The 26,212-nt window shown below is 44.3% G+C and overlaps 1 protein-coding gene across 4 annotated transcripts in view; it reads right to left on the bottom strand.

The window, feature by feature from the left end:
* Positions 1-1,044: 1,044 nt before the first annotated feature.
* Positions 1,045-26,212, bottom strand: part of PLS3 (plastin 3) — an 82,032-nt gene continuing 56,864 nt past the window's right edge. For 3 of the 4 annotated variants that reach the window (XM_074962779.1, XM_074962780.1, XM_074962781.1), the window contains exons 4-18: positions 20,665-20,828; positions 16,129-16,258; positions 15,410-15,542; positions 14,004-14,085; positions 13,133-13,298; positions 10,942-11,084; positions 9,047-9,073; positions 8,849-8,944; positions 8,060-8,255; positions 7,223-7,301; positions 6,612-6,726; positions 6,347-6,480; positions 3,784-3,907; positions 3,273-3,397; positions 1,045-2,315 (exon numbers count right to left, since the gene is read on the bottom strand). In XM_074962779.1, the coding sequence (XP_074818880.1) occupies positions 2,183-2,315; positions 3,273-3,397; positions 3,784-3,907; positions 6,347-6,480; positions 6,612-6,726; positions 7,223-7,301; positions 8,060-8,255; positions 8,849-8,944; positions 9,047-9,073; positions 10,942-11,084; positions 13,133-13,298; positions 14,004-14,085; positions 15,410-15,542; positions 16,129-16,258; positions 20,665-20,828 (1,847 nt within the window). In that variant the 3' untranslated portion in view covers positions 1,045-2,182. The remainder of the gene's footprint in view (positions 2,316-3,272; positions 3,398-3,783; positions 3,908-6,346; positions 6,481-6,611; positions 6,727-7,222; positions 7,302-8,059; positions 8,256-8,848; positions 8,945-9,046; positions 9,074-10,941; positions 11,085-13,132; positions 13,299-14,003; positions 14,086-15,409; positions 15,543-16,128; positions 16,259-20,664; positions 20,829-26,212) is intronic. The other variant, XM_074962782.1, reaches the window with a different exon arrangement.

The raw sequence follows: 26,212 nt of genomic DNA on the forward strand, positions 1-26,212 counted from the left end.
ATTAAAACAAAAAAGTTAGTCCAACATGCCCTCTGAACAGTTTTATACTGCATTGTGGAAGTTGGGCTATGGTTAATCTGTCACCTTTGGTGAACACTGAATTCACTCTTAAGGCACAGACTTCAACCATCTCACTAATGATGCTTATGAAAGCTGGCATGAAGTGCAGAGTATCAGCAAAAGGGATTGCAAACCGAATTAACAAATTTGCATCCATGCTGGCCATGTGGATCGACATGCCAATGCTTGATCTACGACAGTATCCAGCCTCTGCTCAAAGGCCAATTTCCTGCCTCTTAAGGACCCACAACATCTGGCTGCACGACTAACTTCTCCAGGCTGTTGCAGAACGCGTGGCATGCACCGTGCTGGCAGTGTTACAGCTCCACCAACCCCTGTGGGAAGTTGGATCACAGGGCTGGCCAAGCAGCTACAGTTTTACCAAACAGGAGAGGCCAGATCCAAGGCCCCATTCCCTTTCTCATTATTTGACCTTATTATGCCCTTTGGGGACTAGTAGTACCTCAGCCTAAACAGCATTTACCCAGCCTCTGTGACTTATGAACTAGCTCCCTAATTCAAGAGGGTTCAGTGGTAGCTGTGACATCTCCAGAAGGGCGCATGCTGGGTAGGCACACTGGAGTAGGAGACAGCCATATAAGATTTCTCATGGTTAGTGTTCTGAGCATCCTTTATGGAAGGGTCAAGGTGAATAAGGACACCAATGTTGTACAGGATAGCATTCCCTTCACAGGTCATCTTTAAACAAAAAACAAAACACAGTTATAACTAACAACATTTTCACAAAGTAACTGGCTTGAGGTTTACTGTAAACCTTCCTTGCCCCCAACATTACTGAGCAAAACGGAAAGGGGGCGGGGGGGGGAGGAAGATAGTTCTTCTGCAGCTCCCAGAAAGCAAACCAAAAGACCAGCACAAAAATCCCACAAGTCCAAACCATGGAAGTAAGTTGTAAAATTGGATGGTCAGTAAGGAGAGACTGACAAGTGTGAATCATATTAAATATGCAAAAAAAGATGCCTGTATTTAAATGTTTTTATTTCAACTAATGCTTTGCCACCGTATTACAGCATTTGAATAGCTCAGAATAGCAATGTGATCTCAAATTACAGCCAACAGCTTGCCAAAGCAAGAGTACATTAACTCCTATGGATACAGCTCCTTCCTTCTTTGGTGACACCACTTCCTGCACATTTGTAAAAAATAGTTTTAGGTCTCGGCACTTTGCAGTTCAGATTACTTAACCCTGCTGTTCATAACATTTGCCTCTTCCCTTCACAGCCACCCTACAGCATTTTATTGTTTTATTCCCAACAGCATTTTAAATAAAAAAGTAACAGAAGTTTACATGCAGGATTTGTAAAAATTATTTTCTAGGTGCACACAATTGAACCAAGATGCGTACAAAAATGCATTCATTTGGATTCTCAGATGTAATGATGCCATCAGCATGTTATCGGATGCCATCAGATGTCCACTACTGCCAGAGAGGCTGAGTTTTAGGTGGTATTCTTAAATATACTCTATCTTGAAAGACCTTTAAATAACAGGTAGCAAGAAAAAAACCACAATGCTTTATTTGTAAAGTAATCAAAATATTTGTTATGTGTATAAAAAAAAGCACCATGTAGAGAGAATACTGCAGGAAGACTGATCTTCAGAAATATAATTTTCTCATTTAACCTTATAAATTGCGCTACAGATCCCAGTTACTTCATGGTTACAGAGGCAAGGAATAAAAGCTCAAACCCAGAACACACGAGATTTGACCACAAGACACAAGATAAACTGTCTTTTAGATAGCAAGTGAAATTTGTTTCTATTAAGATTCATGCCAACCACCTTAGCAACCCTCAGAAGAAAAAACACAGAATATCTGAGAAATAGGTCCAGTGCAGCATTTTCTGAGATGCTGGTCTGATATGAATGCATTCCCGTGAGCACTTTAAATCAAACTTCCATTCTGGGAAAAGAGCAAATCTGTTGGTTAAAAACTCCTTTCCCTGAAAACGTTGATAATGTTCTAGTCTTGCAAAGCAAAACTGAGAATCCTTGAAACTTCAACAGTTCTTAGGCCAACAGCATTTCATCCCGGACACAGCTGATCAGCTAGTCATGCACTGGGGTGGCAGGTTGGGATTTTTGCATGTGTGTCAGCTTCTTACACTTTCTTCATTCCTCTGCCCATCAAACAGGCAAACACTGTCATAACCATCTTTGGTTTCACCTCCACAAGGTCTTCTGGAAGAGCATATACTCTGGCTCCAATTCTTCTCGCCATGGACACAGCATACCTATTCACCAGTCAAGAGAAATGAGTACATGTAAACATTTCAAATCCCCTTTTTACCTGAACTTGTTAGCCAAAGAGCCAGCCATTGCAGCGCGATTTCAATGATCACTAACACACAGTTTAACAAGGTATTAACCCCGATTTCAAGGTGTGATTGTTTAGATCTGGCAAGTAGATTGGTTTTATACATGCGTTTTTAATATAGAGCAACTGGTTTTAAAATAACCTTATTACAAAGAATTAGCAGTTTTTAATATACATGTTGATATTTTGAACCTAAGTCCATTCTACAAACAGTTGATGAGAAAGTGTAATACATATACCTTGAGTTATTCAATATCCCTTCGAGATAAATACTAATCCTTATTGGTGAATAGTTAAGTTTCTGAACTCTCTCTCCTTCTGTTCATGCTCCTTGCATTTGCTTTCTATCAATATTAAAGCAAGCAGAGTACTGAAAGTTACCTGAAAGTTTGCTGTTACAGTTATTACAGAATCTTCATGAAAAGCAAGTTTCAACTTTCCAGTTCAGTACTCCCACTAGAAACTTATTTTGAAGAAGACTCGTGCTGTTCTCACCAGGAAACAGACTTGCCATAGTGACCCATGTGTCCAATAGTTCAAATATCAAATATTGAGATATAGGCCAAGTATTTATTAAATCAATCTGAATCAAACTGGAGAGAATCTGATCTGTTCACAGGGCTATCTGCTAATGGATAGGGGATCACACTGCTAGAAACTGTTCAAGCAGTTCTCTGTTCCTTCCAAAAGCCGGCATCACAAGAAGCCTGCCCTTCTGACATGCTGAATGGGACGGTGTCGCTGGATTATCCCAGTATGGCAAAAGATTGAGAATGTGGGTTTTGGAGCATGCCCATCTGCAGCCTTAAGGTCATGAATAGGACAGCAGTACTCTTGCAATAAAATGCACCATTCACAGACTACAGACACTTACATAGCATTATTCTGTTTGTCATCTTCTGATAAGTCACCTGTCTTTACAAGATCATAGTTGATACAACCAGGCTGTATGGCATCAATTAAATCCACCACTGCCAAGCTAGTGCTGATAGTCTTGTCCTAGAAGAACACAGTGACATACAGTGAGGATTCAACAAGTCTGGTTTCTGATTCCACAACAGCGGAATTGATTGTGGAATGGGTAACAAAACTAAGGGTTTTTTAAACAGTCACAAAATTGCTACCATCTACTAATAATTATTCCCCCCCCCGGGATCCTTTCCAAGCCAGTTACAATGCCGCATTACCATTATTATTCTGTTTAGTTGCGGCTAAGTGCTTAAACTACGCTAAACAAACAATAACTGGTTTGCAGGCAGCAAATCTCCACCCATGTCCCTCAACGGCTTGCAACGGAGGTGCCCAAGTCTGCGGCCGACACTGTAGCACAATGCATTGCAAAGGAGATGCCAGTCCCCCTCCCACTGGAAAAAGGAGCCCGGTACCTTAAAGCTCTGAATGGAGGTTGACTTGCCAGCTTCTCTCAGTGTCCTGTTCACCCAGTTTACTATGATGTCATCATTTGCTTTCTGACCATCACCAAGGTCCTCGAGAACATTCAGGGTGTATCTGAGAATGAGTGGGAGACAGGTCCTTACAGCGCAGGGTAGATATGGTTCAGGAACAAAGCCATGTTCTCAATGCAGTCTAGGATTCAGGCTACTGAGCCAAAAAAAGAGCAACCTGCAATTGCAGGCCCATCTTGGGAGCCCTGACTTCAGCCTCTGCTCTACATTACCTTTAGTGGACAAGGGAAGAGAAAGATTCTGCTGTCCAACATCCTCTCAATGTGCCCCACCAGTTAGGACACCCTGAACAACACTGAATTGATGCCGTGTATTTAGTCACTTTTTAAGCTCCATCAGTTCAGACGAAGCTAGTGACTGCACTGGGGTTGACAGGAGTTATTTCAGAGGGGTAACACGCCCAAAGCTTTACATTACTAAAAAGGCAGATAAAATTCTTTAGAGCCAATCACACAAAGGTAGGGCACGCGGTGGTTCTCAACCCAGGTAACGCATATGCAGCCCGCAATGATAAACAGGGGGAGAACCACTGATTTAACCCATTCTTAAAAACCTCCAGTGAAGGAGATTCCACAACCTCCCTGGGAACCCGACTGCTAGTGCTTCACTGCCCTTAGCGTTAGAAACTTTCCCCGAATATCTAACCTAAATCTCCTTTGCTGCAGATTACGTTACTTCTTGTTATCCATGTGCACTGACAGTCGGACAATGGACCCCGGCTCTTTGCCCTTAACACAGGTGAAGACTTAGAAGGTCCCTTCTCAATCTTATTGTCTCCAGGCTAGAGATGCCCTTTTTTTTTTAAAAAAAAAAAAACATTTCCTCATAGGTCAGTTTACCTAAACCTTTAATCATTTTGGTTGCTCTCCTTTGGATACTCTCCAATTCTTCCAAATCTTTCCTACAGCGTGCGCCCAGAACGGGACACAGAACTCCAGCGGAGGCCTCACCAGTGCCGAGCAGAGCAGGATAATTCCCTCCTGTGTCTTATACACAACACTCCTAACACACTCCAGAATGACATTTGCCTTTTCACAACTGCATCACATTGCTGACTCATTCAATTTGTGATCCACTAGAACTCCGAAATCCTTTCCAGAATTACTCTCTAGCCAGTAATTCCCCAATTTGTAGTTTTGCATTTGTCTTCATTGAATTTCATCTCGTTGAATTCAGACCACTTCTCTAATTTGTCAAGGTCCTTTTGAATTCTAATCCTATCCCTGAAGGTGCTTGCAACCCCTCCCAGCTTGGTGTCCTCTGCAAATGTTATAAGCACCCTCTCCACTCCAATATCCAAATCATTAATGAAAATATTGGCTAGCATATTGAATGTTATTAAGTGGCGTCATTTGATCTGTACAGTACACATTTTCAGTTTTGTATCTTACTAGAATCATTTAGAGCTGGCTTTAAAATGCTAGTTAATTGTAATAAATTCCTAGAAAATAGCTTTTTCCATTTAATAAAGAATTTGTCATTAAGTTTTTCATTTTAGTGGGAAAAAATATCACTTTGTTTGTTTCCTTTTTCCCCATAGGGCAGGGGTGGGCAAACCTTCTGGCCCAAGGGCCACATCGGGGTTGCAAAACTGTATGACGGGCTGGGTAGGGAAGGCTGTGCCTCCCCAAACAGCCTGGCCCCCGCCCCCTATCCACCCTGTCCCACTTCCCACCCCCTGACTGCCCCCCTCACAACTCCCAACCCATCCAACCCCCCCTGCTCCTTGTCCCCTGACCACCCCCTCCCGGGACCCTTGCCTCTAACTGCCCCCCGGGACCCCACCCCCTATCCAACCCCCCCACCCATCCCCGACTGCCCCGCCCCCTATCCACACCCCCACCCCCTAACAGCCTCCCCGGGATTCCCATATCTATCCAACCCCCCCTGTTCCCCGTCCCCTGACCCCCCCCCGAACCTCCGTCCCATCCAACCCCCCCCGTTCCCTGTCCCCTGACTGCCCCCTGGGACTCCTTGCCCCTTACCCAACCGCCCTGCTCCCTTACGATGCCTTTCAGAGCGGCAGGAGCTCGCAGCCCCGCTGCCCAGAGCGCTGGCGGCGCGGCAAACTGAGGCTGAGGGGGAGGGGACACAGTGGGGGAGGGGCCAGGAGCTAGCCTCCCTGGCCGGGAGCTCAAGGGCCGGGCAGGACGGTCCCGCGGGCCATAGTTTGCCCACCTCTGCCATAGGGGGTTTAAAAAAAGGAAAGGCCGGGGGTGGGGGCGGGAGGCTTTTTACCCCTACAATTTCAGAACAAAAAAATTTAAAAAGTTTCAAAAAAACTGAAATTTGTTGCAGTTTTTCCCTTTTCGATTGGGGGGGGGGGGAGGGAGGGAGAGAAGTTCTGAGCTCTAGAAGTATGTTGTCAGATCTCTATCTGATCTCTCCCATAGAGGGAGGGAGAGCAGGGAGCATGGGATACACTATGTTACACTCAAATGCTGTATTCACACAGTTTAGATATTTTAAACGAGCTTTGTACCTCCTCATCAGTTGCCAGACTAAAGCTAGCGTCAATGTTTGGTTTCCATCATTCAGGTCCTGTCCACCAATGCCCACCAGAGAGAATTTGGCTGGACGCTTTCCCAAATCCACTGCGTAGTTACAGTTTTCGAGCTACAAACACAGGGAAAAAAAAATATGTACAAGAACAAACAAAATTTGAAATGTATATATAACGAGGCTTCCAAATCTTACATTTCTAACCTAGGCTTGTTATTGTTCTTACAGTAACCTAAAGTTCTCACCTTCTTCATGTTCGCACCAAGCTTGGGGTACGGTGGCTTGTTAACCTTATTCCAGTCGACAGGAACTTTGATCTTTTCATATAGTTGCAATATTACCAGTGCATCTTGCAGGTCACTAGAATGGATTAGCATTGGTTAGCCCTGGTGTTCTGAGAGTGAAGCATATCTTGACTTTCCTTAGGTTTACATTTAATGTTATGACTAATTATGTTACAACAGTGCAAAAAAGAAGCAAACAACCACCCCAGAGTAAAATATCAAACTTCTCCCACCTTCTGACGTGGGGACATAAACCCTGGCTATCATATGGCAAATCTAGATTCCAGTGCATCTCCAGAGTGACTGGCAGCTGATATACTGACTAGTCTTGCAGTTTTACTGAGGACCACCTGTTTTAGGTAGTTTTAATTTAAAAAGAAAAAGAAAGACACCTATCCAAGGCTCTAGGTGCCCTAATGTATCCTTAAACGCAACCAAAGAGATCTGAACAGGTTCAAATACCTACTTTAGTTCATTTAAATGTAGGGTTTCTTTTTTGGTCAATTAAGAATTGAAGTTGCATTCGATCAAAAGCCAACGGCTCTAGTGGAAGAAAGATGCAGAAAACCTACCCATACAGATGGTTTACGTGTGGATTCACACCGAGAGAGTTCATCCAGTTACGGAAGGTCCTTTCTTCACGTGTCTCTCCTACGTTAAAGGAGACAGACATTATGATGCCGGTTCGGGTGCCTCTCACCACTCTGGAGAGAAATCGTGCCTTCGGGACACTGAGCATCCCACCTGCCCTGGCAGGAAGCGCCGTACCAGGCAGCTTACATTGAAGGTTGAAAACCAGTTGCCTCCATAATGATTCATAAAAGGACCAACTTGTAGGGCAGCTACCTGGACATCTTTTCTCAATGCTGAAAGATCTAACTAGGCTTTGGGAAGTTAAGGAGTTTAGGGTCAATAAAATGGACTATGATGTATGCACCACCGGTAAGCGGTGCAATACCCCAGGTGAGACTACGCAGCATTAAATTATTAGCATTAATAATAAATGGCCGAGAACCAGGCAGCCCAGTGCTTTCAGCGATGCCCCTAAAAGCAACAGCTCAGGGTCTCCGGTAACCCATCTACACATGGACTCCTACCTTCCCAGCCTCTCAGCACTGTTGTGGGGGTTGATTAGTCTCTTTAAAGCACACTAGAGGTGACTCTACAGTCACACTTCAGTGCACAGCCTGGTATCTGACCCCTGTGCCAATACGCAAGAAGAGCTGGTCACATGCACACACTGGTAAGCAGCATCGCTGAAAACGAAACACCATCGTGCTGAATCTTTCGTTACTTGCACTCTTAAAAGCCTGATGGCTCATCCGAATGCTAAAAGCCTTTTGTGGTACAAACCATTTCCATTAGGTATTTTTCCTTCACACATCACGATAGGAGAGAAGTTTTATCACCTTCCAGTAGCGTCCAATCGATGTCCTGATTTTCTGGCTTGGTAAGCGCCGGATACTTGTTGAACAAGTTTGCAACGAAGGCTAAGTTCAGTTTGGGATTCCCACTGACAACATCAGCAGGGGTAACAAACTGTCTGCAGCCCAGTCTGTCTGCCTGCTGAAGCATGTATTCTGCTCTCTTCAAGTCATCCTTCTCCTGTTGGGGTGACAGAAGCATGAATAGCCAGCAGCCTTGGAGGACGTCACTCAGCTATAAAGAGCAGGAACTTCTTCCTGAACACTGCCTTTGCTGGACTGAATACACAAGTCCACCTGCTTTCAGGAGGTATGGGGCATTGACTAACTAGGCCAAATAAAAGCAAAGCAATGAATAAATATTGTAGTAATAAGCCATAGCGTTATGGATGCACTGGTCACCATCTACCCGCTTGGTTAGAAAGCTCCCCTCTCAAGCTTTACAGTAGCCAGCTAGAATAATAATTAGAACTCGTGATTCAGCATGCTCGCAAATATATCACCAGGTATAAAGGCGACTGAATTCTCAGACATTTGGTTTACTCCAATTGTTACACTGGCCGTTAATGCCCAGGTCTAAACATGTCCTCATTTAACTGGATACCAGATGTGTGTCTGTCTCGCTTTCCCCACACTGATATTTTATTTATTCTAAGTCTGAGAATCACCAGGTGATCAAGAGGCCATAAGCAGCCTGCAAAGTCCATACCCAGCTTTCAGCTTTACAGCATAAGGACAAGGAAAAAAACCCAGACAGATGTACTGAGTACTTACATTGAAACCAGACATGTTAATGTCAATCTGCAGCTCGCCTTCTTTCTGTCCCTTTGGTGCAATTTGGTTGAGGAGATGGAAATAGGCTCTCGAATCCTGAAATGGATTAAGTGGCATATTCAACTCTCCCACATGGTGCTGAACACACACGAACATTACATCGCAGACTTGTCTGAATCAGGTCACTGAATACAATACCTTGACTGAATTACTGAAGTCAGTGAGCTTGACAGATAAGAAAGAGGGAAAGAGCACCATAGCAGAAATCCCGGAGGCATGAGCGGAAAGAAGAACAAAGTTAGAAACATTAAGCCAGTGTTAGAACCATAAACCAGCACTAAACTTAAACGGTCAAAAATAACTGGTCAGTACTGAATATTTTACACCACCACAATCTGCAAAAAAAAAAAAAAAAAAAAAAAAAGTTGGAGGTCCTGGTCTTAAACAACTGCCTGCAGAGATCCAGCCCATATAGATTGACCTCTAGAGTAGCTTCATGCTCCTGATGCCAATTACTATATAATTTCTCAGGCGTATTGGCACATCCTCCCCACCTCAAATCAGAAAGGGATCCTTCTGTAGGGCTACCACATTCCTAAAGGAAACCAGTAAAGAGAAGATAGCGTTGTTGATATTTTGAATACATGGAGCCTGCAGGTTTTTCTTGTTGCATCACATTTATACAATGCAGGGTTTGGGTTTTTCTCTTAAAGCAGATCCCAAGACAAGATATGAGTTTTGTGTATTCACATGAACGTTTTAGCCATTCCAGAGATGATTTGGGGGTACAAACCTTTCGTCTAGTGGGAAGCAGGGGGGTGGGGGGGGGGGAGATACAGGTCTGAGCTTGTGTTTTTGAGAGAGAGGAAAAACCAAGAACTAAAACACTTTCCCTTACTGGGACCATGAAGTGTCCCATGAGAGCCTACCAGCTGGGAGCCTGCACTGAGCAGAGCTGTCTGGGCAGAGCACTTGGAGTTTTTCTAATTTTGAAAATGGGGGAAAAAAATTGAAAGTTTATGCAACATTCTCTGCATCCCCGGCCAGCGTTAGGCATCGATTTACTCCCTGCACCAAAGGAAGCTCCCTTTAGGCAGAAGAAAGTTTTAAATATTTTTAAAAAGTCATATAAATCACTTGCTTCTAACCCCCCAAATCCGTAGGCATGTCACTGGATTCCAGGCATGTTTGGAGCCCTTGCTGTATAAAGTTCACAAGCCATCACGCTCAGGAGGGCTGCTAGCTGGAAGGAAGCCACAAGATCAGCCACTAGCATCAGGGTTGAGGCCCTCTAGGAGACATGTCTTCCCCCACCTACCCCCCATTTCACCAGGTCCCAGGTGAAGACTACAAGACTAGAGGTCCCTGCAGTGCCTCAGCCTGTACCATCTCAGGTAAAGTATCAGTATTTGCTAACAAGGGTTAGCGATTCCATACAATGAACGAGCTCTCCCCTGCAGAAACGGTCAAAACATTTTATGAAAATTTTCCCCATGTTTTTGGATGAGTTTTAGTCCAGTGCTTTCTACTGACCCTTGAAAACAGCTTCTGAAAGAGAACCGTCTTGAGAATGTGCCTTTTAGCCACACGAAAGAATCCTAGCTATGTACTGCTTCCCCGTTCGTACAGTAAAAACCCTTAAGGGCTTTTGAACTGGTATCTGCAGCTTTTGAAGATGAAGGCATCCATAAACAACAAAGACACACCACACTCGTTTTTATGGCTGGAGAATCAGTACCAAGCAGAGAGGATTCAAGGGCAGAACCCCTGAGTACGCTAGTTGTCATTTCTCTACTGTACGAGGACAGGGTCAGCTCTTATGTTGAAGTAAAGCAGCCCTGGATCCTGCAAACACTAAGAGATGCTTCGCTTTACCAACCTGAGAGTGTCATTGAAATCAAACTCAGGGCAGTGAAGTTAAAAGCATGTGTGTGTTTGCAGGATCAGGGCCCAACTGGTTAACAATTTATGTAACAATTCAGGAAAGAAACAAGTACTGCCCAATCAATCACACACACACACACTTACTTTCACCCCAGCAACCTGGCTCAGATGCACCTGGCTGCGCCTCACAGAAGCGGAGCTCCAATTACCTTGATGTCAGAGCTGAAGTTATTGATTTTCTGCCACCCTGCATTTTCCAAATGGAAGTTGGCCCATCTTAGAAGCAGCTCTTCTGGGGACAGTTTCATAAGATCCTCCAAAGTCTCACCATCGCGAAGTAAGGCAGCCAAAGCTGGAAGAAAACAGATGTGCATAAATACAGGACAGTACTGCTTTTTAAAAACAGGGACTTCTTCTAAGTTACAGCTAGAGCTGGCTGAAAAAAATTTCACCCAAGTATTTTTGGACAAAAAATGACTGACCATATCCAAGTTTTTCCTCTAATAATTTCAGATTCTGCCAACATACCTTGGTATTGCCAATAAAAATAATTTTTAAAAAATCGTACTATTCCATGCAACATTTTTCTAGAAGGGATTTTATTTTTCCCCTCCAGAAAATACTTACATTTGTTGATCACCTCCAGTTACAACCCTCCAGGTCGAGGCAATTTAACTGGCTTATTTGGTACATGGCCCTTCCATTATAAAAAATCAGCGTGTATGCGATTTCACGTGTGTTTGTCTGAAAAATCACCACCACTACCAATACGCCACTGCCGTAAGTCCATTGCCGACGCGCACTAGGCAGGGGATTTGGAAATGCTATACCCAAGGGCTGCTTACATTGGTAGGGATGAGGGAGGGGAACACGTAATAAAAAGAAAAGCAGAGTCACCCAGAAGCCTTTGTGTGACACGGTTAGCCCACAAGGATCCCAGAGCTTGATGACGGGTGGGATCACTTAGCAGCTACATGTGGCAGGCGGCCTGCGGCGTCACTATACGGTCTTTGACAAGGGAAAGGAAAGCTAAGCTACCCTACCAAAAGGTGCCAGGGGAATTTAGGTGATCGAAGAAGGGAAACGGCCAACGTGCAGTTATTTGTGATCCAAACATCTTCCGAAGTCTCTCCCTAAGAGTCAGCGTTTCGAGCTCTACCAAGAAAATGCCACTCGCCGAATCACTAACACCACTGCTGGCACGGAGGGGCTCCCATCCAAGTTCTGGCGTGGTCCAATTCTGCCTCGCTTAGAAGAGCTGATGTCACAAGTCCACGTACCATAACCACCAGGCAGCCAGAAATTTTGCTTGATTTAACATCCAACCCAGTTTCAAGATTATGATTTAAAGATTACACCTTTTATTTTAGTCAGCTGGCTACATATTCAGTAAGCAAGATCTGTCTTGTAACAAACTTCTCCAACAACTGGGGAGGTGCACCAGGACATATCGAAATAGAGAGTGAATGCACTTGCTCTTTGATGCCTGGTGTTTTAGAGCAGGGGGCACGCTTGCATTGATACACTCAGGATAGGCACAGTGGACACTCACAGACCAGGTTGAATATTTTTTATTTAATCATGACTAAAAAAAATGTTTTGTGAAAATTTAAATTTGGTTAAAAAAAAAGAGCAACAAAGAATCAGTTTTGGGAGGCTTTTGTCAAAAAGCCAGAAAGTTTTAGTTACAACAAGTCTGAGAAAAGAAGGCATGCTTTTTGACCAGCTCTAAGCATCACACAATGGTGCCCTGTGATTTGAGAACATCTACTTGCAGATAGAAACACATCTAATTAATGGTCTATGGACATTTAGCAGTTCCCCCATTCCCAGTCAGAATTTATCATTGCTCAAAGAACGTGAGCTCATTCACACCTTTCGAAGCTTGCACTGGTTTAGCTCAAGGTGGACCCGTGACAAGAAAACCTTGTGGCTACTGCTACAGCTGAAAGGTGCCCACGCTACCCGCACATGCCATCCAGCCTATTCAAGCCAACTCCATAGAGTCCTGGGAGGGTCAATGGCCTCTCAGTCTGAGAGCCCAAAGCAGGCTCTTCACAATCAAAGTGAGCAGTAAAAGAAGTCCCTTTGCAGAGAAGGGGAAGAAAAATGAAGAGTAGATTGGCTGGATGAGAAGAATGTGGCATGAAGGACCTGCTGCTGAAAGACAATGTCTGTCAGGCTGAGCTATGCCGCTGAAATGAGTAATTTCAAGTCTCGTTCAGATATTCCCCCTCCCCACGGGACAGTAGGTCAAGATCAGGCAGATCAGGTGACCAGGGGCTTGGTCTTATATAAGCAACCGATTACTCCCCACCTCCATCCCAATTCACACTTGCTATCTGGTCACCCTAAGGTTAGGCTTGACTAAGGATAAACAATCATTTGCAGTGTTACTACCTTCATTTCTGCTGAGTTCGATGTCGGCAAACAAGCCAATCTTAATAATCTGCCAGAGAAGCCCCAGCACCAGATGCGGTTTCCCTTCCCTCAAGTCCTCTGCTCCAATATTGACAACATGACACCCAATGGCGGAGGCGGAATTCAATGCCAAGTTCAAGTTCTCCTGTAAACAAGAGAGCTAAATGAGAGGCCTCCGCCTTTTGTTCAGTGCAGACAGCCTGGGGACCTCCCTGCTTTTAGTAGAAGAAAACTCGCAGTTTTACAGTAACTATAGCTGCATTACACTCCAAGGGAGTATTTTAAAAGAAGTCTCATGGAAGTGGACTGAATTAATAAGAACTGAATTAGACCCAAGGGTTTAATTTCAGTCTCTGGTTTTTAGTTTCAGCCTCTGAGTCACATCGAGTGGCATCAACGAGATTAAGACTGGAACATCAAAGCGTGCATTAAAATGTTACATGTGCACACACAGGTTTGTGTATTACAACACCGTGTGTATTCTCATACAAACACACATGCACAGCTATCGGCCTCCCTTCTGATAACAGCAGCATAAACCTTGAGGTACGTAGATTGCTACAGCATTTCAGTTTTGATAAAGTCTGTGAAGGGGACCCTTAGCAGCTTTTGGCATTACGTCATTCCTCTTGCCCTTACGAATATTTACAGAACATTACCCTTTGCACTAAGATTTCCATTTAATGCACAGTACAGAGATTCCTTTAAATTATTAAATACAATTAAAACTGATCTCTGCTCTGGACCAGAGTCCTGAATTAATTCCGTGAGTTGCTGTATTAATCTCCCCTCACAAACCCTGTACGATTTCAATCTTTGTAAGGGATCATGAAAGTATATTATACCATACCTGAATTATAAATGGTGTGAGTTTTTTCTTGTTGATTGCTCTTTCGTCAATTGTATCCGGAACAGAAAGATTGATCATTTTACTGACAAAGACAAAAATATTCAAACACCATTAAGCGCTTAATCCTAACACAAGTTGTTGCAAATAAACAGAACAACAATGAGATTTGATCAGACACTTTGTACTCAGTTGTTTAAAATAAAAGGTTTAGATTTGGGACATCAAGAATGTATTTGTAATTTATAGTTAAGCCTGATGAAACTTTAAACACAGTAACAGCCACCACTGAACTAGATCAGTTGCTTGAGTAAAAACACATGAATTATTCAGAATACCATCAGCAAACTGGTGAAGACCCATTATTCTGCTGTAAATTCTAGAGGGAAGATTTGTTTTCTTCCAATTTAACCCCGTTGTGTGTTTCAGCATACTTAGAAGGGAGACACCTTGCTAATATTAAATAGGAATTCCAAAATAAAAACCCAGACAGTGCAAACATTCGGAAGAGATGGCGTGTGAAGCGAATTCACAGAAGGCTCAGAATGGGTTTTTCTACTACTCAGCGTGTAGAGCAATGCTTCCTGCATCTACAGGCAAGAGGAGTCGAAGCAGAGGTTTTGCTGTACATTATAAATTATTCCCCACTTGGTCCTACTTGTAGATCACAGATCGGCAGGTGTCAAAACAAGGCAGGTAAAGACATCATCAAAGTGAAAATAGGCAATGCCTAACCTAGAGTAGATCTTCCGCCTTTTGCTACAGTGCCCCTGGAATACCATGTCACCTTGCTTTTCAATCTAAAAGCCGTTTCTACAGCGTGAAAATGTAGGCTATTTGATGGCCCTGGAGAGTAGACTCCACATTTTGCAGTGAACAGCAGAGCAAGTTTCACTACCAATGGGCCCCACCTTCGTCCTAGAGCCTAATCCAGCTATCATTAGAGCCAATGGGAAGTAGATCGGGTATTCAGAGATCCTGTTGCTAGACGCATTCATCCTTAGCCTCTGTTGAGGCTTCCAACATGGGACATGACAGTGCTTCGAGATGCAGGAATGTAAGGAAACTGGACTGATGTCAGAACATGCCCCCACAGGTCACTGTCACACATTTCTGTGCATCCATGAATGTAGCTGGGTTTTTGTAGGACAGACTTTTCTGAAGTCAGTGTGTGTAACAAGACCCAAAGAGAAGCGAGAATCCACAGACAATATATAACCCCAGTTTCCCCCATATCATCAAAGCTGGCAGCAAAAGCAAAAGCATGCTCTTGCACTGAAAGTCTGAAGTGACTACGTACCCCTTTTTATACGGGCACAGAATTCTATCCAAACATACAGGGTCAGAAAAGCAGCCTAGATTGAAGAGTCAAGTCCCAATGACAGGGCTTCTGTAGGAAACAGACTTACCATAGTACAATCCCATCTCCAACAGCTTTGAACAGGTCATCTGTATTTGGATTCATTGGAATAACATGCCTGCAGTCGGGATCATTTTCCAAGGCTTTGTTTATCCAGTTTACAAAGGCATATTTTTCTTCCTCTAAAACGAGTGCAATCAAAGCAAATGCAGGCTTTTTACAGCATAGCATACATTTGAACGGTGCACAGTAATTATTGTACTACATTTTCACTTTATTGGTCACAGTGCTTAATTTGTGCCAGGGTTGAGCCCCGGCACCCCTAGGCTTGGCCGTTCAGAGCCCCGTCACCTTTGGCTTGCTGCATCAGTTATGAATGTAAAAACACAACTTGAGCCCCGGCACCTCTATCATTACAAATTAAGAACTGATTGGTCATAAAAGTCAAATTCAGAGCTTTTTATCCTCTGTAGTAGTATAGGAATTTTCACAGTGCAAGTCACTCACTGAGCTGGCTATAGCCAAATGCAAGAGGAATACATCAGCAAACTGAAAATGCTAGCACGACAAATCTCAGGAACGTGGACATACTCGGCCACTCAACTTAAAGGGAGCTAATGTGGCATCCCTTGATATCTAGCCTTGCTCTTGTTTCAATTTAACTATTCCGGGCGGGGGCGGGGCTTGTTTTCTGCCAGGTCATTCAACTTGCTAGTTCTCGGGTTTGCTCTGCTCACTCAAGAAAGCATTCGAATGCCGGAGCAATACCTGAATAAGAGTGTTGGGTTCCTTCACTGGAGAGCTCTGATGTTCCACCAATCGCACAAATTCCCTCTTTTCTGTTGATGGCTTTTCTGAACGTTTTAGCGATCTCACTGCTTTTCAGCTCTTGGAAAATCTACAGTGCAGGAACTTTTGTTTAGACAAACATTCATTTCTATAAACTGGGAAACACGTGTTTAAGCCAACACTGCAGTGTAATCAGCAAGCCTAAGAACGGTCTAGCAGAATGCTGCTGGATCTACATTTGCGACGGGGGAAAACAATGGGGCTCCATTGGATTTAATCAAGTTAAGTAGCACAAACAGCTACTGAAATGGCCTTAAGAAGCCAGTAACTTACACGCATTTATCATCATTTTAGTTCGGTTGCAAGAGGCCACCAGAAGAGCTCAAAACTCTGCAGTCTGAAAGCAAGTGTACATGCAGTCTCCATGTGAGCAAAACCATTCAGAAAGCTGCTGCACAATTGTAACCAGTTCGTGTAAGCAGGACAGCTCATGGGATGTGTCTTTAGCTCACACAGACGTGACTTTGTCCACACCCCACAGAAGACAAAACTCGGAGTTTTTTAAAGCACATCTGAGCAAGTGTAAAACAACACATCTCTAAGACGAACCGCAGCAGTGACTTTCCTAGCATATTAGGCTATTGCTAGGTAACAAACTTTTCAGCAGATCAAATCAATACATGCTCTTTATGGTTGAGGTCAAGAGAGAATCTTCAGCATGGAAAAGTTTATGCTGAGATTTCTTTGCAGATACTAATGTACTATTAATGTCTATTGAACTAATGATTAGGAAAGAAAAACTAATTAAACATCAAGAAATCATCTCCTCAGAGGTGATCTCTGCCTAGAACTATCGTAACCTAATCAGCTGTCCAAACCTCCAAGAGCTCACCATTTTGCTCTCCTCTTGCAAGTCCCTGCTGAGCCCCAGTCCTATTTGCTCCTCCGTGTGGGCTTACAGCAATCTCTGAATCACACCTTGTATCTTCCATGAAATATCTGCCTAAGTGAGACTCAGCCATCCTCTTGGGGTTTTGACAATCATCCAGTTTTTCTGCGCTCTTACTGAAAGCTTCCCAGCTGGCACACCCTACTGGAAAAGCACCCAAGAGCTTTCAGCTCTAGCTTCTGCTCCGCAGAGGAACGCTCTCCATGCAGGACAGCTTTGCCTCTTTCCCTGGTGCATTAAAGATACATGGTGTCTTCTTGTATTTCCCTTTTCCTCTCTACAGTTACCAGGTACACACATTTACACAAGAGAAGCAGAGGGTGCAGTATTACTGCTGGGCAGAGGGGGAAAAGGCACAGTTTTGGCACTGAGGAGCTGAAGATAAGCCCCCGTTTCTTGTAACAATCTGGTCCCAGTGTGGCACAATTCCACACACCAAGCTGGAGCAGTAGCATTAGTCACACACAGTAGCTAGCCTGCCATATCCTGGCTAACTCAAAGCTACTACTTCAAGGGTGCCTTGTGATGGGCACCACAGATTAACCAAGAGGGCAGCAGGCTAGTCTCCTGTCGGGATTTCAAACCCATCCAGTATTTTAGCTTAAACCTAATGTTTACTCCTGTGTGCAGCTCTCGGCAGCCGGCAGCCTTGCTAAGCATTTCAGAATTCCAAAGGCAGCATTTGCGGGCACACTGAATGCAAGTCCAGGAGACCTGGGGTAATGTCAGAATCTCAGAAGAATGCTGATTATGGAGCACCTTTCTAAAAGCCCTCAGGGCTGGGACTCCTCGTGAGGTTGGGGAGAGGAGGAAAAAAAAGAAAGCGCATGTCAGAACATATCCCTACCCAACCATTCTCGATCGACTTCAATCCCCCTGAAGGGACTGACTTCTGTCTTCAGCAAGGGGCACCTACAGCCGTCTCTGAAATGCTCTCAATATCGCGTAGGTGTCAGACAAACTCGCATGGTGCTCAGGGCTCTGCCTGGAGACTCAGTGGCAAGGCTCAGGGAGGGCTCTCAATTACGGTCTCAGATTTCAGTGTCTGGTGCTCAAGCTCCTTCCTGCCCCCAGTGCTCACTATTCTCCCTCTAGAACTTCTCTGTCCCTTGCCGGTCTCAGCAATCCCCCTTCTTCTGGTACAACCCGTAGTGTGATCCTTTGGCATGGCCTGGTGGACTCCCTTGTCAGGGCAGGACTAAGCACTTCTCTAGTGGCCCTATCTATTTTTCAATTTTTTCTTGAATTGCAGCTCTGGTTGCAGAACAGGGCTGTAAGCCTGTCTTAACCAGGCAGCAGAGGGAAGTCCCAGTAGCAGAGTGATTGTAGCTAGCTCTGTGTCCCCACTACCTACTCCTTAAAGCCCTCAGCCCCGGAGACATGGCCAGTCAGCACAGCGTTAGACACCATGCTGAATCAGCCCCTGCTGCCACCAGGATGGGGTAGCACAAAGGTGGCATTCAGCAACATCGCCCCTCCCTGCATCGCTCCTGCACCAGGGACAGCTTGGCTGGACCAGAGGATCCAGGCTCCACGGGGTTAGGAGTGAGTTTGTGCCACAGTTCTTTTTATTACGAATTTGGAAACGTGCAGCCTCACACAGTGAAGTATTTGTTAGACTATTCAAACGGACCCTTTTAAAAGCACTGCACTTCAGATGGCATGTTTACTACGACCGGTCTGCAAACCATTTTGAAAAGTAACAAGCTGTTCACTAGATGAATTACTTTCATTTTAATAAAAAGAAAAAAGAAAAGGAGTACTTGTGGCACCTTAGAGACCTAGGTGTTTTTTTATTTTATTTTCCACGACCAGTCAAAGAGCTGCTCCAGTACCCTACCGTTTAAGTCATTCAAATGAACACGGCTAGCCAACCCTTCATTTTAAGGCCACTTTTTGGCAATGAAATCTTGGTCAACCTCAGATAAGTCTTCCTCCTCCTTCATATTATTTCTCCAAGTAATTATACTGAAGCTGTAACATTCCCTCTTTCTACACTTTTATAAACAAACTTTATAAGCGGAATTGTTGCTAAATCTGACGGTCTCCCCGCAGAGGTTAGTTGCTGGTAGGAGATCTTCATATTATTAACATACAAAATTATTAAACACTTCACTTATGTGGACGAGAATCTTTTAAACTGTGTTCTAGTGCAAGTCAGAACTATGACCCAGTGCAAACTGGCATTTGAAACATGCACCCCACATGCAAGTGCTCACAAACTGCAAACGAACTCCAACTTACTATTCAGCTCCGAACTCAAGAGTTCAGAGGGTCTGAAAATAACCGAGGAACAAAAAGGTAAAGCTAAGTTAAAAGAAATCAAGAGAAGTTGCACATAAAAACAGCTGTCCTCCTCACACCACACATTTAGTGGCATTGCTGTCACAACATCACTGTCAGAATGTAAAGAGGGTACAGGGCAGCATTTAACCAGTCTTTCAGAGAAAGTCTTTGCCAGAAATACCACACTTTTTCTGATCCCTTTTTAGAGTCAAAGGCCAGATTCTAGATTTGTCTACCAGATCATCATACTCTGCACTCCTCCTCCGAAGGGAAAAGCAGGCCAATGGTGAAAGTTAAATCAATCAGACCAGCAACTAGAACTAACCTCAAAGTGTACCTTATAAACCCACCTCCCACCCTCATTTGTAACAAACAAACAGAGAAGATTCTCAAGTGATTTGTAGTCACATGAACTTGAGAGGTAAAAAAACGTTCCTTTCCTTCTGCTCCACTAGTCTGGGGAACCAAGTATTAACTAGCCACAATCCAGGAACTAGGACAGAATTTAAGGCTTATCTATACTTAAAATTCTCCCACTGGTGTAGGTAATCCACCTCCCCAAGAGACAGTGGATAGGTCGATGAAAGAATTAGTCTCTGACGACTTACTGCGGTCTACACGGGGACTTAGGTCAGGCTAACTCCGACGTGCAGAGGTGTGGATTTTCTGCACCCCTGACCAACGTAGTTAATCTGAGCTAGTTTTCTAGTGGAGACCAGGCCTTAGCGAGCTGTGAAGTGGCATGAGCGCATAGATCCCATCGTATCAGTTCTGGTTTGGGTCGGGGACCTAAAAAGTGTATAGAAAGATCAAGCTGATTTCAAGTCAGTATCTTCTGAGGTTTGATAAGTGAAAGAACCTTTCCTTCTACTCAGAAAACAACACCAAGTCACCCTAGAAAGGAACGACCCTTCGGCCTCTCTAAGACAGACAGTTTTCATACTGGAAAAGTTGTGAGACGTTCTCTGATCCATTCCTTCAAAAGTAACCCTGCTCTTTCCCCTGGGAAGGCCAGTACTTTGGTAGGAAAGGCTAGGCCTATTCAGCTAGTGTTTCTAGAAGCACAAGAATTACTGCAAACAGTCTTTTTTAAAAAAAAAAAAAAAAAATCAAGCCCTAATACAAAGTAGACAGTCTGATCAGGGTGAATGGAGTGAGGAGAAGTTACACCCATTATTATTAGACTTCATCTAAGGCAGTTCAGACTGTGTATTTGTCACAAAACCCTATAGCAAAAACATGGTTAGCTCAATTGCAGGAAAACGCAGAAATATACTTACAAACACAAATTCTTCAAAGCTAATCTTCCCATCCTTGTTCTTGTCACTGTCAATCATAAGATTCTGAATGATCTCTCTCACTTTGTATCCTGGGAGAGGCAGATTAGCTTCCTTGAAGAGTTCATGCAGCTCATAATCACAAATGAATCCATTGCTGTTGAGATCTTTACATCATAGTGGGGAGGAAAAAGGAGAGAATTGTAGAAACAAGTTAATCCTCCTGGAAGTACATCCCTGTTGTCACCAAAATAAATTAACCCCAAATCCCCCAGCATGCCTTACTGAAACGTAAAAGGGGTCTAACCATTTGTCTTGTAATTTCTGTAAGGCACAGAGATGATGATAATACTGAACAGGAGATAAATATCCTAAGTAGTCTACTCGTTTTAGATCCAAATCTACCTGTGTCACACACACTTGCTGTTCATAACTGTAAACTGGATTCACCAAGAATGTGAATTAAACAGCAGGAACTAAAGAAAGGTTGCCCACGCTGACAGGAGCCAGCTGGTACAACATCATGGTTTTTTGTGAGACGTCTCATTCCGTGCATGACAAGGGTCAGACCTGGGACTTGGAGGTCCTGCATTCAATGCATGGACTTTAAATTTAGCAGGCAAGCACCAGCAGTGAGGCGCTGATCCTGCACGGACTAGCGGGCTTGACTTTACATGGTGCACGTAAGCCAGTTGACTTCAGACTTGATTTGAATGGGATTGCTCACCATGCACAAGGTTTTGCATTGCATAAAAGTCTTTGTAGTACCAGTGCCCCCGTCTTGTATAAAACCCATTTTAATATATTTTCTGAGTAAGAATGTACATCCTAAACACCTCCCTCTAATTTAAATTATTGGTGTAGATTCCATGCTTTCAGAATCTAAACATGTTTAAAAAAAATCAAATACAGAACTGATTAAATCACTTCAATAACATTTCCATTTACTGTGAGCTTCCAAAGAGTACTATGCAATGACATTTGGTTTGATAATCAGCTATCAAGTTACAGTGCCACTGGATACTCAGAAATAGGCTTAAGTAAACACCTACTTGGGTAAGGAAGAGACTGGGACAAGGGACAAGACTTTCAGTTTATCTATTGCCTTTCATACAAATGGATCCCGCATATTTTATCATCACACAATGCCACGTAGCAAATGTTTTCCCTGCCACCGAAATACATGCAACGCCTCGTATGCCTGTCAGAACTAACACCAACACACTATACAACAGTTCAAGGACAAGAAACAATTATCCTGCATCCCACAGAAATCTTAAGAGTAGCTTGGATCAGCAGAACATAATTGTGCAATTCAGAATTTACCAAAGGTGCTGGGTCTAGCGCCCCCTACGGGTCTCATCTGGAAGACTACTCCTCCACCACCAACCCGAGGAGTGTTGGTTCACTGGCAGACCAAAGAGTGCCACCTCCTGACTCACGCACCATTCTTCCTCGTTGTGCACGGCTTCTCTTGGGAGGACTCTTACCAGGTATTAATAAAACCAACCCCCTGAAGGCTGACGACCTCACAGTTTGGTGCGTACAGAGCCTTTGCAGGCTAAACCGCTAAGGCCAACAGCAGCCCTGCGTCATTAACAGACTGTGCCCTACATCAATGCAAGGTGCGGAGGGAGAGGGGTTAATCCAGTTCCTAGGGGTGGGGGCCACTTCACCAGTGACCCCCTGGATAGCACTTAGACCAGGCCCAGGGGCAAGGCAGGGTATAGAAGCTGAGCCGCTGCCCATGTGGAATTAGGAGTTGGAAGGAAGGACTTCCCTCTCCGGTGATGTCCACCAGCCTCCTCAGGAGCAAAAGAGTCATTTAACATCCACAAGCACTCTCTGAAACAACAAAGGGCCTTGGTCCCAGAGAAAACAGCAGAGACCGGCAAGTCTCCTAGATACAACAGCTGCTCTTGTTTGAGAGCAAAGCAACTGCCCCACATCTCTCTTTCCCTCCTCTCCTCCCCCAGTACAGGCATTAGGGCGGTCGTCTTTAATTCTTTTCCCTTGACAGCTCTGCAGTTAGAGCCACCAGTCACATTCGCTGTGTATTGCCAAGCCTGCCTCCCCAGAGAGCTGGTCTGCTGCAGAAAACAGACCACACGCCTAGCAGCTCCAGCAGCCACAGGTATTTTCAGCTGGATTCAGCCAAATGCATCTGTGAGAGTCACACACGTAAGTTCTTATGCCTTAAGATCAACAAGCACACCCTTAGTCTTCACTCCACATACCCTCTCCAGGAAGAGAGTGGAGCTTCGACAAAACGTGTGTTCTACTCACAACACAGCTGCCTTCCTACAAGCGCCCAGAATTTAAACAGCCTGCCCCAGAAGCAACGTCTGTCACTGGTGCACATTCAGATGCCAGGTTGTTGTAGACTCTACTGGATTGTGGCAACAAACAGAATTGCTCAGATCAGGGTTGGAAGGGACCTCAGGAGGTCATCTAGTCCAACCCACTGCTCAAAGCAGGACCAATCCCCAATTTTTGCCCCAGATCCCTAAATGGCCCCCTCAAGGATTGAACTCACAACCGTGGATTTAGCAGGCCAATGCTCAAGCCACTGAACTATCCCTCCCCAGCCAAGACCAAGCCAAAAAAATAATAATCAAGGTCAGTCTTTACTGATCTAACGGACAACCACCTTTAAACAAAGAAAAGCCAACAGCACATTAAAATAACTGAAAAGCCTGATCCATTATCTAAATGTTAGTTAATTTAACAACAGCGCTGTAATCCTGATTAAATCTTGCCTAGCAAGTGTTCTAGTAAAGAAACCCCTCCCCAGCCGGCTCCGTTTCCCAGTTCCATGTGGTATTTTAAAGCATTTTAGTAAGTTCACCAGAAAATGAAATGCAAATGGTTTAATGGCATGTGTCCAAGGTACCATAGTGCAACCCTGCAGTCACTCCTAAATTCTTCCTTAAAATGTAATACAATCAAAAGTATTCCAAAGTGAATTACTAAAAGATTAAAATCCTATTCACAACTGCAGCACTTAAAATAATGCTGACAAAATACAACGTGCTTTAACCAAAGAGTAATTTTAGTGAAAAACACTGCTGTCTGGCCTTCAATTTTAGAACTTTATTCCAAAAATATAAGCTTACAAAGCAAGCTTTATTAAGCCCAGCAGTCAGATGTCATCAGCAAGCTATTTCCCCTGGAGATAAATCACAGCTTCTTTCATTCAAATGTCTCATTGCACAAACTAGCTCCTTAAGGCAGATCCTTTCGCTGCCTAGAAACCAGTGAAAATGCCCAATGCATAAAGGAGGCAATTCACCCCCGTGCAGAGGGCCAGCTCTGGCCTTAAGGGGTACTTCAATTTCACCCCAAATCCCTCTGCAAATCAGTGCTAAGTCTTGGTTCACAATGACCCACCAGAACCTTCTGCACTTGTGCCAAATAAGTCAGATAAGCCCAGAGACACCTGTGCAGAGTTTTGCTGAATCTTAAGCTAACATTTGTCCAAGCCACAACTGCCAACCATTTTCTACAAAGGAAATGGCCAAGTACGCAAAACGCTGCCTCCTTGAAGCTTTAAATACAGACCTTAGCCAAGGCAGGAGGCCAGCTGGGATTTTTATTTCTATTCCTCATTTATTTTCCATTTCTGACACCTCAAACTTGTATATAAAAAAGTATCTGCAACCCAGGTTTGCCTACAGCACATCTGTGTTTATCTAGAGGTGTCCCGGGACAGGTGACGAATGGGAGTTCACATGATGGGAAGCTAGTTGGAACGTAGTGAGGAAGTTTTACTTCCAAAGTCCTCAACCCTAGAGCTCAGGAAAGAGGCCAGCCAACCTTCAGTGCCGGCCAGCTGCTTTGGATCCCCACCCTGTATCACAGAGGAGAAAGCCTTTAATGCCAGCTGGCACTATTTGGAGCTCAGGCCTAAGTCAGAGGTCCAGCAAATCCTCCACTCCCCTAAAGGTACATACCACTCCAAGGATGTCACCAGCTGTGAGTTCACAATGTTTCCCCCCCGTATTTCTTGCAGAACGGAACAGAAACCACCATTTCCACAATTAGAGGAGATACCGTAAGCAAGGACTGGCCACAAGAGAGACTAATTATTTGAACTAGTTTGTTTCTAAAGCCCTGGTTTGCTCATTTGAAATCCCATCCAGTCTATACAAACTGCTTTCCACATCCTATCATCAGATGCTTTCAAATAGATTAGATTTACCGTTAAAAACAGGCAGGAATAGTTTTACCAGAAAGGAAAGCTCTGCCATCATAAGTGCCTTATTACAGAAGACATTTTCACTAAATGGCCGATCATTCTCTTGTGAAAGGTACGGGGGGGCGGGGAGGGAAAAAGAGAGAGAAAGAAAGAGAGAGACAGACAGACAGACACGTGGAAGCTTCTTTTATTTTGGAATGATGGGACAGCCTTATAAGAAAAACAAAAGGGCAACTTGATGCGGACAGATAATATAGAACTTCAGTTGTAGGGTCTGGCACACCATCTCTTGGCAAACGATTTATTCTAACGCTCACCAACTCTAGCGAAAAGGCAAGGATCACAGACACACAATGCTACTTTAAGCTAGTCCCGTAACAGAGACATTTCAGCCGACTATACCACCATTTAAGCTTATCACTAAAAAGAATTCCTCATGCTTCTGATAATCATTTACTCTGGGATTTCTTGCAGATCAAAATTACTCCAAAATAATCAAATATTTGCTTATTGGGGAAAATAAAAATAAAAATGTATTTATAATCACCAACCATATCCTGAACGGCTGGTCATTTCAAAAGGAACCTAATGGCACATTCTCTTAACCAGGTTCTCAGAACACTTATGTAAAAAATGGATGATGAATTGACCAAGAATTCCTCCTTAGCCTGCAAGCAGACAGACCACTGCTAGACGCTTAGACACTACAATTAGATACCCACGGCTGGCCTGTCTCAGCTGACTCCGGCTCAGGGAGCTCAGTCTGTGGGGCAGTAAAATTGCAGTGTAGCTTTTTGGGCTCGGGCTGGAATCTGAGCTCCGAGACCCCACGAGGCGGAAGGGCCCCGGAGCCCGGGCCCAAATGTCTACACCACAATTAAACAGCCCCAACAGCCTGAGCTCCACGAACGTGAGTCACCCGGTACAGATGTGGTGGGTGTTTAACTGCTGTCGAGACTCACGCGGGCTACACCTACACTACCACACACCACCGGGGGTAGCCGTGTAGCATACACATAGCTACATGCTGCGCCCGCACAGCCATGCGCAGTGACACCTGCTGGTGAAAGGCTCGGGCAGGCGGGAGGCCGTGGGGGGAAGGCTCTAGCTGGCATCAGCATGTTGTGCGCTAACTGGTGTGTGTGGACCCTACTGGTGTGCACTAACTGCTCCCTCGTGCCTGTTAACAAGTCCCATATCAAAGAGCACCCATTAACGCACTCCGGGAAGCTTGTAGTGCACACCAGCAGGGTCCACGCGGGCCAGTTCGTGCACACCGCATTGGGGAGGACTAGAATTTGCACCCCACTCATGTGGACTGACGCACTGTGTAAACAAGCCCCATGGTCCCTT

Source organism: Natator depressus, chromosome 9 (assembly GCF_965152275.1).
Source record: "Natator depressus isolate rNatDep1 chromosome 9, rNatDep2.hap1, whole genome shotgun sequence".
Lineage (NCBI taxonomy): Eukaryota > Metazoa > Chordata > Testudines > Cheloniidae > Natator > Natator depressus.